This window comes from Physella acuta, unplaced genomic scaffold (genome assembly GCF_028476545.2).
Source record: "Physella acuta isolate Inbredline_101_S28 unplaced genomic scaffold, ASM2847654v3 ptg000775l, whole genome shotgun sequence".
NCBI lineage: Eukaryota > Metazoa > Mollusca > Gastropoda > Physidae > Physella > Physella acuta.
Genome location: NW_026732293.1, coordinates 315,555 through 331,829, shown reverse-complemented (window position 1 = coordinate 331,829; position 16,275 = coordinate 315,555). Strand labels below are relative to the sequence as shown.

At 37.7% G+C, this 16,275-nt stretch overlaps 1 protein-coding gene across 1 annotated transcript; it reads right to left on the bottom strand.

The window, feature by feature from the left end:
- Positions 1-11,621: 11,621 nt before the first annotated feature.
- On the bottom strand, positions 11,622-16,027 carry LOC131950670 (protein HtrL). The gene is made up of 4 exons (XM_059312889.1): positions 15,806-16,027; positions 14,922-15,159; positions 13,731-13,868; positions 11,622-12,065 (listed from the first exon to the last, which is right to left on the bottom strand). The coding sequence occupies exons 1-4, from the start codon at positions 16,014-16,016 to the stop codon at positions 11,639-11,641; spliced, it is 1,014 nt and encodes a 337-aa protein (XP_059168872.1). The 5' UTR covers positions 16,017-16,027; the 3' UTR covers positions 11,622-11,638.
- Positions 16,028-16,275: the final 248 nt, after the last annotated feature.

Here is a 16,275-nt window from a genome sequence, read left to right as displayed (position 1 = left end):
TGCCTGCTGTACGCCTTTCAGGAGGTGGTCGTTTCTCATAGAAGTCTTATTCATAACAGATTGAATGAATATTGACGGTAAGTCGACACACGTTGGGCTGACCTGTAGGCGACCCTGCAATTCTACGGCAGACTGTATACGATCAGGGGCTCTCTCAGATATTTTCAGGTTGTACTTAAATATTCGATGTGTGCTGGGGGTCGAACACTGGTTAAAATATATGTTCTAATTTTATTTTTCCATTTTGTCAGAGCCCCGCCCTTACCCGGAAAATGTGGGGGTGGGGGGAAACTTAGTACAAGATTGGTTATCCAAACAAGAGGACAGCAGATACTAGAGACGTAGTGCCGTGCATGTCTATTACTTATATGCATATAGATATATGCATCAACATATTGACAGCAGTGTTGTTGCTTAACTCAAGCCAAACGAAATGCAACTTTATATCGGGTGTATTAGGACAATTTAACTTTTACATTTACTTTATACCAATATTTTTTTATTTAACTGAATATCTTTTTAAAAAGTTATAACAAAAAGAACACAAAAACAACGAAAATGGATTAATCAATTCCAAAGAACAGATGAATGTGTGCATAGTCATTCTCACTACACTAAACTTCCATTAACCAATAACTTCAATAATATTCTTGCCTACTAGTAGGTAAAAGTGCATCGTAACCCTTCCCGGCACCCGGGGTAAACTTTCTATTTGACGCATCAACCCCCACCCCCCCCCCCCCCCCCACCCCCCCAAGACATGCAGGTTAGAATCAGAAACGTTACAATGCATTCAAAACCAATATGGAATTCAAATGCATTGTCAAAATGTTAAACTAAGATCTTTAGTTAGATTTGAAGTCTGTTTTACTGTATGGCTCGGAGCTAGAGGGTAATAAATAGTGTAGAGCGAAATAAGAAGAGGGAAAAGTTTGTGGATAAGGGACAACCTCAGAACGATGGTCAATAACATCGCTAGCCAGATGGTGGTGTGGAATCCACGGGACTAGAGGAAGATGGGGTACCAAAATAGTTATGAAGGTAGTATATAAAATACATTAGTTTTACCTACTACAATGCACTATCAGTTCATGCCAATTCAATAATTATTTTCCAATATAAAAAAAAAACTAAAAGAAACTTGCTTTTTTTTTTATTTCTGACGCAATTTGTGTGTGTGTTATCATATAATATTTAACAAAAAGGCTAGAAATTAATGTCTAGATTTACTTTTAGTTTTTTTTTTCTTTGTAATCTATAAGTATAGGTGTGTGTGTGTGTGTGTGTGTGTGTGCGTACACGCGTGTGTGCGTGTGTGTTTGTATGTGTGTTTCTAGATTAGTTTCTGTGTAGACCGCTGATTACATTTCCATTATTGATTCTTATAACTAGGCGTAAGTATATTAGCCTGGTCTGTTTGTTACCATTTGGGATTGTGTTTATATGTCGGTGACAAGGTTGTTGTTTTTTTTTATAATTTTCTCCGGAGGGGGAGAGGGGGGGGGGCTGTCACGTAATTTTTTTATTTCCGGTAGGGGTGGGGAATTTGTCGCTCACAAATTTTCCAGGGGAAGGGTTCGGACACTATTTAAATATCAATGTTAGACATTTTTTGTCTATTTCGTCACGTAGGTGGCGGTAGACGTGATACAGTGACAGTGCCCCACGCCCCTACGGAGTGACGGCTGAAAGAAACTGTGTTTGCGCCACGATAGACTTCAATGCAGTGTTGTATCGGTGTGTCCATACACATGTGTCTAGCTAAAACCTATTCAGTTATGCAGAAGCTAAAGTTATTTTTAAAAGAATTACTTTAAATCGTCTACTGGGGTCGGGAGTCAAATCGGTGGTGGTCAAAAATAGTCGATATACTGCAGATTAATAAATCCTTTCGGTTATTGTTTCATTCTACATGTTAATAGAAAAAAATATAAATTACCCAAAGCTAGAGAGTTTAAATTTACTTTTTAATGGTACCAGTCTTATTAATATAATAGCACCTATATTATTAAAAAAAAGAAGAAGAAGTGGAAAGCTATTATATGCTTTCGCTGGACCAAATAGCGTTAAGCTCGATTAAGCAAACGTTTCTCGACGATACAAAAGTCTTTATAGACTTTTTTTTTTTTTACCCTTACCGAAAATTTGACGCTGCGAAACAGTCAAACTAGCCGTCCCCTTTCTTGTTCAACCCTCACTCAAGGTTAAGACCTCGACGAATAATACACCTGACGGTGTCGATTCAAGCTCGCGACATCCTTCAATGAAACCTTCGCGCTTGCTTTCAAAGATACTGTTTTCATTCAACTACAGTGTTAAGTCTAGCAGTGAAATAAATGCAAAGTAGTTAAATAGTCCACTCTTCTTTATTTACCGCCCCTTTCTCCACCACCTCCAACCTCATTTCATACGTAGCAGTAGCGTAGCGAGAGGGGGGGGACATATGTCCCCGGGCGCCGACCTTAGGGGGCGCCAAATGGGTTGGAAAAATAAATTGAAAGGTTGAGGGGGGTGCAAATACAAAGTTTGAGAGGGGGGTGCAAATCAAAATCTTGAGGGGGGGGGGGGGGGTGTAAATCGAAAGTTTGATGGGGGGTGTGCAAATCGAAATCTTGATGGGGGGTGCAAATCGAAAAGTTTGTCCCCGGGCGCCGGGAAGGGTCGCTACGCCTCTGACACGTAGGCAAACGTTGAGTGAACAAAACAGCATGTTGGAAAAGGCACATATAATAGAAGTCTTAGACATTGTGTATACGCTTTATAAAAGTACGAGCGCGCTTATGTTTTTTTTCTTTTCTTTAACAAAATAAATAATTGTGAAGGCTGCAAGTAATCTCACGAGAACGTAAAGAAAACTTTAGCTACCCATCTGTTTTAGAGGTTGCCGCAGTCAAACACTTTTAGTCGATATTACCGCCTCCATATTGGTGGCGGACTAGAAATAAAAAGCCCACCCCCTAAAAAGCGTACCCCCCCCCCATATATGACTCCCGAACCCACAGTTATCCAAAGATAGCGGGTAGTATAGCTAAATTTACAGCTAACAGGTGGGGTTTTTTTTTAATGCAGGACCAGTGCATGACCTGGCTTAGACGGTTAGTAATTAAAACAAATACAATTACTAGATTGACACTGTATGTATCAGTTGTTTCACAATGTAAAAGATCATTTGAAGCAAACGTAGCTCTATTTGCTTATTAAGTTATAGACGGAACCAAAAAAAAAACATCACGCCACATCAAATTATATATATATATATATATATATATATATATATATATATATATATATATATATATATATATATATATATATATATATATATATATATATATATAGACACCAACCACCAATAAATAAATCTAAAGTACACCATTGCTTAAGACTATTATTAGATGTATTTATAGTGTTTTATGCTGTAAGCACAGAGGAACTACGATGCTGTCTTCTCAATCTCCATCGTCTCATCTAAACTATACACCATTATTATTGTCAACATACAAGCTCAGCTTTACATTGGCCAGAGAAGATTGCAAAGGTTTTAGTATCCTGATCTGTCTGATCCTTTGATTCTCAGCTTTGTAGCATTCCTGTCCCACCTCTCTCTGAACATCTACCCACCAACATCATTTGTCCATCAAATTTATACCCAAAAAAAAAAATTAATTAAGATTTTAAGCTCCATAAGTTAGGCTTCTTAACATTCTTTATATATTTTTTTCATTATTCTGTTTGAACATGTAAAACTGTGATAAATAAATAATATTAATTACTAGCCGTCCCGACCAGGCCCTGCTCTGGCTTCTGTGAAAAACCTCTCTGTTAAAGACCATTACCTGTGTGTTTAGTAATCATCATAAACCCGGCATTGCCCACGCAAACCACAACCAACCAAAACCAAAACAACAAAACGCAAACATAACGCTAACACAATTACAAATACAAACGAAAACAAAAACCTAACAACAAACCCAACCACCACCACAAACACCAATACAAACACAAAGAAAAAACAAACAAAAAAGCAAACGAAAACAAAAACCTAACAACAAACCCAACCACAACCACAAACACCAATACCAACCAATAACAACACAAAAAAAACGAAAAGGCAAACGAAAACAAACCAAATCCAAACGCAAAACCAACCAAAAACACAAATACAAACCCAAAGAAAAAAACACAAACAAAAACGAAAAAAAGAAAGAACAAAAACGAACCAAATCAAACCGCAACCACTAACTCAAACCCAACCTAAACACAAAGAAAACACTAACGCGAACATAAACGCAAAGTGCTCACAGTCTAGCCCGGGGCGGAATCGCCTGTTTTAGCTTAATAAACGACTTTAGTACCCCAACTTATTCATAGTCTTTTGCACTCACTTAAACGAACGCGCCTGTTTCAATTTAATGAACAATTATAATACTCCAAGCTTATCCGTAAAATACCTACAACATTTGCACTTGATCAATCCCCGCTAATTATGTAATTATTTTTTCCCAACACCAAAACAAAGTAATAAAAAGTAAATTCTTTTTCACTAATGCAATGGTTTTATAAATGGAAGTAATTGTGTTTTCCTAATTTATCAAAGGGAAGTAAGTGCTATAGGACTAAATAAAGATGATATTTTTTTTAAAAAAAACGTGTGTTTACTGAACATGCCGAAAATTATTACTTTCAGTTTGATAAATGAAAATTATTTCCCAAAACTTTCAATATTAATTTTTTAACTCATAAATTTAGACCCTAAGGACTTTAATTATCTAACACTTAAATCCATCAAAGTATGTCAACGACAAACAAACTTATTACATACAGAATTGAGCTTTATATATTAGATTTTAAATATCAACTAAAATTTTAAAAACTATATAAAAACATAACAATTTTACTTTCTCGTATACAAATAAAGAGAAAGTATTGTAATCGTGCAAAAAAAAATCTCGACGTTTTACAACTTCTCAGTCGGAAAAACATAGTTTTGCAATCTTGTCCGTATGGCTGTGTGTGTGTGTATGTGTGTCTATGAACACGATAGCTTCAGTACCGTTACAGCTAGGTTGCTGAAATTTCATATACAAGTATTGTATCAAATGTGTAGATCCGTTTCAATTTTTCAGCGATTTACGGTAATGGGAAGTGGAACTTTGAATTTTTCAAAAGCCTATAGCTTGAGTACTATTTCAGATAGATAAATGAAATTGCACCTGTAAGTAAAATATCTAATTCTCTTCCTACTATCAAATTTTGAGTTACTTCCGTAGACTGGAAGTAGTAATTATTGCTATTTCCGATTTCTCAAAAAAACGCATGTAAATTTATAAAGTACTAATAATATTCCGCACTATTATACACATATTGGTTGGCGTTTACTTGGTGCGCAATTCTTTTTTCTACGAGATGTTATTCTATTTTTAAAAGTTTAAGTAATTTAAAATGGATTAAAAATCATGTATATATCACGAGTTGCCATCCCCCGTTGTGTTATATAAGAATATTCTACTACAGGTTTATTAAAGCTTTTGAACGCACAGATAATAAGAAAATAAAAATAATTTTCCATCTATAACAGTATACTTTTATTAATGGAAGCAAGTTTATTTTGTTTTATTATTTTCAGTGCATCTGAAAGCTTTTTTATTATTTATATATTTGTTTTATTCTCCACTTTTAGTCACTAGATCAAAATAAATCGACCAAAAAAATAGGCTACGACTAAACATAATTTGCGCTAAAACCTGACCAGTAGTTAATGATCTCTAACAAGACAGTTAACTTCCCCTACTCAGTTTGTGGTCAAAGCTAAGGCAAGAAATCTCCCATGCGTGTAAAAAGTTCGACTTTGTAAACATACTGATCTATTAATCACTTGAGATGTGTTATTGAATTTGGAAATTTTATAAAATTAAATTTTAATAGCTAATTATCTATCTAACTAGATTGGAAAATAGATTTTCTTGCATAGTCATCGAAGAAGAACATATCTAGAAATTTTTATTGAAATCACTGCATTAGAAGTAGGTCAAAACTGAGTAGTAAGATTCGCCACAAACCCACAAACGGACATTGTGAACTTAGTAAAAGCTTGTCTATATATATAATTCTCTTCTTGGAGACCCTCGAAAACACCAAGCTGTAAGCGCGCTCCCTACAACCCCCACCCCTACATGGTCTGGTGAGCTGTGGTTCGCGTTAAATGTTTACAATCGTAGAGACGGGTTTAGTGACGGCTATTAGGGGCAGATAATTTAGTTTGAAATTATTTTAAATTTGGGGAGGTAACTAAGAGGGGGCTGCTTTCCCGAGGAAGGGGGGTTGGGGGAAAGGAGGGTTTTAGTGTTTTAAAGCAAACATTTTCAGTACTGTCGAATTCACAAATTATGAATTACTGAAAAGTAAAAAAAAAAAACTAAATAGCTGCGAATGATACGCCGCGGGTCAGCTCGTAAAAATTAAATAGACTCTTGAGGGCGTGTAACCAATGGCATCAATCACTAGAACGGGTGGCACGCAAAGCACTAGCTAAGTGCCTGACCGGTTGACGCGCACAGTTCTCGGGTGAATGAGTTCATGGCTTGCTGTTGAAGTATTCCATTCTATTCTCTTAAAAAACAAAAGTGTTTCTTTTGCGTTGGTCTCACCTTCTTAATAGGTGTCACGCTCTGAAATAGTATTTACCTATACAGTCCCCCCCCCCACCCACCACCTTTGCAGCCGTGTAGTCAATATGGTTGTTGTTGTTTTTAATTTAAAGTTTTATGATCTACAGTTGTTTCCCTTGTTTGCATCATATGGCACCCACCTCTATACACCAAAGACTCCAGAGAAACTGGACATTTTTCTCAACATTTCGAGTAATTACCCTGATATGGGTAGGACTCGATGACTGAAAGAAAAACCTACAGGTTTGTGGGGCATGATGAGATACCATCCATTCGGGCACACCTGCCATATTTTTGCCAAGGTAGGGAGGGTTTTAAGATTAATAATAAACTTAATCTTAATAAGATAAGGGTAAGCATATATATATATATATATATATATATATATATATATATATATATATATATATATATATATATATATATATATATATATAACTGAGTGCATGAAGACATGTTTGAGGAGTTTAAACAAAAGGCCCTGTTGAAGGGTATTTTGTGTCATCTATATGGCCGTATAATTCAGAAGTCTTGCCCGACCCCTTTTTACGGTTATTTGGGGTTACTTTAAATTCTTGGTGCACCACTCAAAGTAATATTTTGTTGATGGATACCCGAGCAACTTCAAAAATTTGCATAGATGAGCCTACACGTATCCTGGCCTGAATAAACTGGTGGACCATTATTGTGATCAATGTTGTCGGTTCCTGCGTGAAATGAACCTACCCATAAGCTTGTGCGCCATCTTTGTAATTAGACTGGTCAGTTTGTGACTTGACCCGTCTGTGTCTATCTCACTTCCCCAATGTTTGTAAAACTGTTTCATGATATATATATATGTTTTCGTGAAACACGTTAAGCTTCAGTTCTAATACACACCTTATTCCACATGGCAGACTCTGCCTTTATTGATATTCATTGTTTGTCAGTGGAGTCTTTTTAAGTACCACGTAAAGAACAAGAGAAATATTTTGTTACCTAATAAGTACTTTCAGGGGGAAACAAGTACTTTTTACTTTTTAGGAAGACACGACAGTTTCAAGGGGAGTAAAACATGTATTGCCAGATCTTGTTTTAACTCAGTTACGTTTCCTAATATGTTAAGACATCATTAAACTTAATAAAGAGGGGGAAAAAATTAGAGCATGCAAAAGGGAAGCTATCGTGTTTTTGACAACAGTGTTTACATGTCATAAGGTCATGTTATCAATTTTTTTTAATAGTAAATTGAATCAAATGGAATCGAAAAAATAGTATTTCGATGAAATCATAGTAAACATAATGAGTACACTACCTTCACATATGAGCACACGCTAAAAAATAACATTGTAACACTTTATATAGGCATAGGATCACCAGAGCAGCTAATCATATATCTTTATTTATATTAAGAATTAAAACGTATTATATAAAATACAGTAGTGCTAAAACTATTAACTGAAATGTTGTTAAGTGTTTTTACGTAACAACACCGGCAAAACTTTTAAACACACCTAGAATAAGTTTTTAAAAAAAATGTTGACGAGATAAAAACTATGTAAATTTTAAAGCTCGGTTCTGGTATCTCAAACTACTAAATAAAAATGTAGTTTTCGTTTTAATATTATTCTTGTTAATGATCTTTTGAATCTTTTTAATTATTTCAACTTCGCACTTTTGAGCTGAGAACGTTTCATTAGGCGACGGACAATGGGGTAGGGGAGGGGGTCTGGTTTTCTTTAAAACGATTCTATCATTTACCTCCCTGGAAATTTTTCGTGTCACCTTTTTGTTGCCGTCCTTTTCTCTCACCTGTCACCTGACTCCCGTGTATTCTGTACCTATGATTAGTTTCGTGTGCGTTAGACACGTGCATAAGCTGGACTTTGTACATGTGGTTTGTGAATGGACAGGAATGTGTACAGGTCATGTGTGTTTAGATAGGACTGGACATGTGTTACACTATGTGCAATTCTTTGTATGCAGTGTGTTCGTTCACTGTTGTTTGTCCTGTGTAAATATGTTCTGGTGTTCTCGTTTCTACGGTGACTACTTATATATGTCCTTATTAGTCTATTACTAGCCTGTTTTCGTTTATTTGTTGTTGTTGGTATATTTTTGAAGTACATCTACAATACATTTTTTTTTTAAAGTCGAAGAATTTTTTAAAATTGTTTTAATCTTTATTATTGAAAAAAATATAAAAACATTGAAAATCATTAGAACATGGTACATATTATTTGATGGGACGGCATAGCTGGATGGTAGAGCATTCGATGTCTAACCTCGAGTTCGAATCCCGGGTTCGTGTCACGTGTCAGTAAAAGGTCCACCCATCTCTGATGGATATCTGACTCACGCCAGTGAAAGTAAAAACGGCTGGACATGATGCTGACCAGACTATCCCTTCATTTGCTGAGGTCAATGAAACAGATGAACTTCACCTGCCCCACGGTTCGTCAGGCTCTTTAATTTTACTTACTTACACATTATATGAGCATAAATCAATGGACGGCTTCACAGATAAAGAGAAAACACAACTATATGCTTAAAAGTTAACCTCACACAAGACTGCCACACATCACCATAAAGTCAACCTCACATATCCATAAAGTCAGCCAAATATAACTATAAAACAGCCTCAAATCAACATAAAGTCAGCCAAATATAACTATAAAACAGTCTCAAATCAACATAAAGTCAGCCAAATATAACTATAAAACAGTCTCAAATCAACATAAAGTCAGCCAAATATAACTATAAAACAGTCTCAAATCACCATAAAGTCAGCCAAATATAACTATAAAACAGTCTCAATTCACCATAAAGTCAGCCAAATATAACTATAAAGCAGCCTCAAATCAACATAAAGTCAGCCAAATATAACTATAAAACAGTTTCAAATCACCATAAAGTCAGCCAAATATAACTATAAAACAGTCTCAAATCAACATAAAGTCAGCCAAATATAACTATAAAACAGTCTCAAATCACCATAAAGTCAGCCAAATATAACTATAAAACAGCCTCAAATCAACATAAAGTCAGCCAAATATAACTATAAAACAGTCTCAAATCAACATAAAGTCAGCCAAATATAACTATAAAACAGTCTCAAATCAACATAAAGTCAGCCAAATATAACTATAAAACAGTCTCAAATCAACATAAAGTCAGCCAAATATAACTATAAAACAGTCTCAAATCACCATAAAGTCAGCAAAATATAACTATAAAACAGCCTCAAATCAACATAAAGTCAGCCAAATATAACTATAAAACAGTCTCAAATCAACATAAAGTCAGCCAAATATAACTATAAAACAGTCTCAAATCAACATAAAGTCAGCCAAATATAACTATAAAACAGTCTCAAATCACCATAAAGTCAGCCAAATATAACTATAAAACAGTCTCAATTCACCATAAAGTCAGCCAAATATAACTATAAAGCAGCCTCAAATCAACATAAAGTCAGCCAAATATAACTATAAAACAGTCTCAAATCACCATAAAGTCAGCCAAATATAACTATAAAACAGTCTCAAATCAACATAAAGTCAGCCAAATATAACTATAAAACAGCCTCAAACCAACATAAAGTCAGCCAAATATAACTATAAAACAGTCTCAAATCAACATAAAGTCAGCCAAATATAACTATAAAACAGTCTCAAATCAACATAAAGTCAGCCAAATATAACTATAAAACAGTCTCAAATCACCATAAAGTCAGCCAAATATAACTATAAAACAGTCTCAATTCACCATAAAGTCAGCCAAATATAACTATAAAACAGCCTCAAATCAACATAAAGTCAGCCAAATATAACTATAAAACAGTCTCAAATCACCATAAAGTCAGCCAAATATAACTATAAAACAGTCTCAAATCACCATAAAGTCAGCCAAATATAACTATAAAGCAGCCTCAATTCACCATAAAGTCAGCCAAATATAACTATAAAACAGTCTCAAATCACCATAAAGTCAGCCAAATATAACTATAAAACAGCCTCAATTCACCATAAAGTCAGCCAAATATAACTATAAAACAGCCTCAAATCAACATAAAGTCAGCCAAATATAACTATAAAGCAGCCTCAAATCAACATAAAGTCAGCCAAATATAACTATAAAACAGTCTCAAATCACCATAAAGTCAGCCAAATATAACTATAAAACAGCCTCAAATCAACATAAAGTCAGCCAAATATAACTATAAAATAGTCTCAAATCACCATAAAGTCAGCCAAATATAACTATAAAACAGCCTCAATTCACCATAAAGTCAGCCAAATATAACTATAAAACAGCCTCAAATCAACATAAAGTCAGCCAAATATAACTATAAAGCAGCCTCAAATCAACATAAAGTCAGCCAAATATAACTATAAAACAGTCTCAAATCACCATAAAGTCAGCCAAATATAACTATAAAACAGCCTCAAATCAACATAAAGTCAGCCAAATATAACTATAAAATAGTCTCAAATCACCATAAAGTCAGCCAAATATAACTATAAAACAGCCTCAATTCACCATAAAGTCAGCCAAATATAACTATAAAACAGCCTCAAATCACCATAAAGTCAGCCAAATATAACTATAAAACAGTCTCAAATCAACATAAAGTCAGCCAAATATAACTATAAAACAGCCTCAAATCACCATAAAGTCAGCCAAATATAACTATAAAACAGCCTCAAATCAACATAAAGTCAGCCAAATATAACTATAAAACAGTCTCAAATCACCATAAAGTCAGCCAAATATAACTATAAAGCAGCCTCAAATCAACATAAAGTCAGCCAAATATAACTATAAAACAGTCTCAAATCACCATAAAGTCAGCCAAATATAACTATAAAGCAGCCTCAAATCACCATAAAGTCAGCCAAATATAACTATAAAGCAGCCTCAAATCAACATAAAGTCAGCTTCATATTTCGATAAAGTCAACAGGATATCAACATTAAGTCATCATAACATCACGATAGCCCGCGCTGGTTAAAAAGTGTAAACACGTCATACCAATCCCCTGCGACCAAACGAAACAAACTTGGTTTCTTGTAATAGATCAGCATGTACATGGTCTGGTCATCGTCCACGACTCCCTGCTCCATCCACTCGACCACCTGCTCCTGCTGCAGCCGGTACAGCTCCAGAAACGCCTCCCCGCCCCCAGCGAAAAACAACCCCTGAAGTATGTTGATGCTGATTTTGTGGAGGATGTTTTTCCTAGCCTCGAACTGTTTGACGCCCGGTTCTCTTTCAATGAACGTGATTTTGTCTGGATATTCAAAGAGATTTTTGGGAATCCATAATTCATCCGATGGATAAACGTTTTTACCGTGCCCATATCCACCATCCATCCACATGAAGTAAGTATTTTTGAAAGGATTCTCTCTTACGGTTCTGTAGAGAAGAAGAAAAAGAAAATAATTTCTATATTTAATTTTGATTTGATTCAAATATTCATTTTAATCATAGAAAATATTTTAAAATTGGAAAAAGTATCGGAAAAAGAAATGATTTGCATATTCGTGATTTTAAATGAATAAAATATTATATGTTAGTGCTTATGAATATATATTTATATAACTACGTGTAGATCTCACTAGGGATAAAGAGGCATAGCCCACCCACCATACCCCCCCCCCCCCCCAATGTTTATAGTATTATATTTAGCTCCTAAAAATATCGACGGATTGTGACTGATTAAAAACTAAACAAAATAGGGATTTTAAAATTGTTTTAAAAAATAAGACATAAATATTTTTTAAACAAATAAACTTGCTGATCTGAGCCATATATATATATTGTCACACCAATAACTTTGACAGCCTATATCCGTCTACTGAGCCATATATTTAAAGTCACATACATGACTGTGGCTGACTTTACCCATCTACTGAGCCATATATGTAAAGCCACAACCCTGACTATGACTGCCTATACCCGTTTACCAATACTCTAATCAATAATGTGTTCATACATATCATCCTAAGCGGTGTACCGTTGCAAGAGGAGGCTTTCAATTACACATAACGCATCCCCTAGAACAACCCATTTTAATTATCTGTTGATGGAGAACACGCACATAATTCTAAAACAAAATAAAACATGTTACATGTTGGTTTCCAAACACGACACTTCCCTTTATAACAGTGGCAATATAGGGATTTAGGTTAAGCCGTTAGCTTTGTGTATACCGCATGCTTTGTTGGAAGATTAGTAACGTGTGTTTATGTTTGTATTAAGGTTCATTTGGTTAGAATACTAGTGTTCTCGTTTTAGATAAAAGTTATCTCATTGCAACAACTGTTGCCCTATAGATTAGTAGAGATGAGAATCTATTGACGAATCTATTTATTGACACCGTTTGGCTAGGAAAAACTGGTATCAATAATAATATTGGTTATATTTGTTGGACACATATAATTTACTTATATATCTGTCTGTCTGTCTGTCTCTCAATCTATCTTTCTGTCTGTCTGTCTGTCTGTCTGTCTGTCTGTCTGTCTGTCTGTCTGTCTGTCTGTCCGTCCGTCCGTCCGTCCGTCCGTCCGTCCGTCCGTCCGTCTGTCTGTCTGTCTGTCTGTCTGTCTGTCTGTCTGTCTGTCTGTCTGTCTGTCTGTCTGTCCGTCCGTCCGTCTGTCTGTCTGGCTGTCTGACTGGCTGACAGCCAGTCTAAGTGTCTGAGTTTCTGTGTGTTTGTGTGCTAGTGTATGTGTCTATGACAACGCAGGTAGTCTGGGTGGTCGATCGGTTAAGCTCATGGTTGCTGAACCTTAAAGTCCCGAGCTGTTGCCCAACAGATTAGTAGCGATGAAATTCTATTGACGATTTTACCGACACTGCCTGACTAGAAAAAAACTGTTATCAATAATAATATTGATTACATTGGTTAGAGGCATGTATAATTTACTTATATATGTATGTGTTTGTGCGTGTTTGTGTGTTTGTCTGTCTGTCTAAGTGTTTGTGTGCTAGTGTATGTATCTATGTCTATGTAACTGTGCCGAAAGAAGTAATGCCTAACTGAAATGCTAAACAGCGATGATGTAAATTTAGACCCACCTCTCGACGAAGTACAGCTTCGAGAGCTGTAGGATATCATACTCCGGCACGTAGGACTCGCACAGCTTCTTCTGGTACAGCTCATTGTCCCGCTGGTACTCGGGACTTCTCATGATCTCAGACATTCGATCTCTGTACCTGCTGATGGGTAGTGACATCATGAAGCAGAGCATCGTTAATTAATTAAAATCACGTTCATGATTGTACTGTACACGTTACCAATTAAAATGTAATCTACGACATGGTTATTTATTTTAAAAAAGGAATATATTTTATACTGGCTTTTTTAAATCTTAAAAGTTACAATAATGAAATAGTCAATATACTGTGTGGAACAACTCTAATAAGTAGTTAATTATTAACAGCCAGGGAATGGGAGTAAGAATGTTTAATGTCCTTAATCATTGATCATCATTGAGGCAGCAAGAGGATTTCTGTTCTCTAGCAGTTGCACGATTGTGGTTGTGGAGTAAACGTATTTTCTTTTATGTGCAGTGGAACAGAACTAATTATATCGACAGGTAAGTACACGGGAATGGGGAACACACACAAATTTAAGCCTCGACCCCTCTCCATGTATCCAGCACCTCCCATCCGCCTCTCCCCTCCCCACACCAACTCAGAAGGTATATGTGCAGAGATGATCAATGCCCACACACAACATTGTGACAACACCCTCACCCAAAGTTGTGTGAACGCCCCCACACAACACCACCCCCCCACAACTCGCCTGTAGTAGGGCAGCTTCCCCCCCCCCACCCCCACAACTTGCCTGTAGTAGGGCAGCTCCCCCCCCCCACAACTTGCCTGTAGTAGGGCAGCTCCCCCCCCCCACAACTCGCCTGTAGTAGGGCAGCTCCCCCCCCCACAACTTGCCCGTAGTAGGGCAGCTCCCCCCCCCCCCACAACTCGCCTGTAGTAGGGCAGCTCCCCCCCCCACACACAACTCGCCTGTAGTAGGACAGCCCCCCCCACACACACACAACTCGCCTGTAGTAGGACAGCCCCCCCCCCACACACACACACAACTCGCCTGTAGTAGGACAGCCCCCCCACACACACACACACAACTCGCCTGTAGTAGGGCAGCTCCCCCCCCCCCCCCACACACACAACTCGCCTGTAGTAGGACAGCCCCCCCCACACACACACAACTCGCCTGTAGTAGGACAGCTCCCCCCCCCAACTCGCCTGTAGTAGGGCAGCTCCTCCAGACGGACCAGCACCACCCGTGTCCGGCCCTCCCTGCCCCGCCGCATCCACTCAATGAACGGCCTGGCCTTGACGTCAACATAGACGACAATGTTGACGTCCATCCTCAGCAGACGCTGCATGTACAGCAGGTAGATGTTGTACGGCCGGACTTGGGACGTCCACGTCCCCCGGCCAATGTCCAGCATGGCGGTCACCACGGTGAAGTTGTACAGACCTAGGGAGGGGGACAACACGGTGTAAAACACAGACATAAATTAAGGTCAAAATTATCAGACTGGAACGTGTTTTTTAAATATTAACAGGGGCTTTAAGATTTGATGTGGAAAAGGGAGGTAAAAGTCTATAATTATTTTAAGAACACTTTTCCGCTTACTTGTATTTCATACTTTACAGTAGACAACAATCTGTTTACCAATTATTCCGACCACTACAACTGTCCTGCTACCTTTAGTCCCGAACTATACAACTGTCCTTTTATTTTTCGTCCCGACCCCCACAGATTTCCGCTTATCTCTGCTCCACACCCCCACAACAGCCCGCTTACCTTTTTTTCCCGAACCCCACAACTGTCCGCTTATCATCTGTCCCGACCAGAGGCGTAGCGATGCTTCACGGCGCCCGGGGACAAACTTTTAATTTGGAGTCCCCCCCCCCCCCCACCCTCACTCCCGCGAACAAACTTTCTTTTTTGCCTCCCTATCATATATTTTTTATATTTATAATCCAAAACTGCAGCTAAAATGAGCTTTTAATATTTTTTAACCCATTTTGGCGCCCCCTTGGGTCGGCGCCCAGGGACATATGTACCCCTCCCCCCCTCGCTACGCCTCTGGTCCAGACCCCCACAACTATCCTCTTACCTTTCTCCGGGCCAAAGCCTTCCCAAGCCATGGCCCGCTGGCTCTCCTCGACCTGCCACACCCACTCGGTGTAGCGTTGGTAACACGTCAACAGTGTCATCACCATGACAACACACAAACACGACACGAAGACGACCGTGAACTTTCTGCTCCACGCTTGAGCGAACATCCGCCTGGGGCCCCGCCCACATTTCTGGTCGTCAAGTTTCATGTTTCGCTTCACGCCCTGAAAGAATGGGACAAAAGTCAACTGCGAGGGTCAGAAACCTACCAGCACCGTTGTGAGTTGTTGTCACGAAACTCGGCATCCCGAGTAAACATTTTATTTGACCACCTATGTATTTTAAAAAAATGTGGTACGGTGTGGTCGGATGGTAGAGCGTACGACTGCTAACCCCAAAGCCTCGAATTTTAATCAAGGGTTCGAGTCTGTAGGACTTCCCTTGGTCAAATAATCTCCTTGACTCACG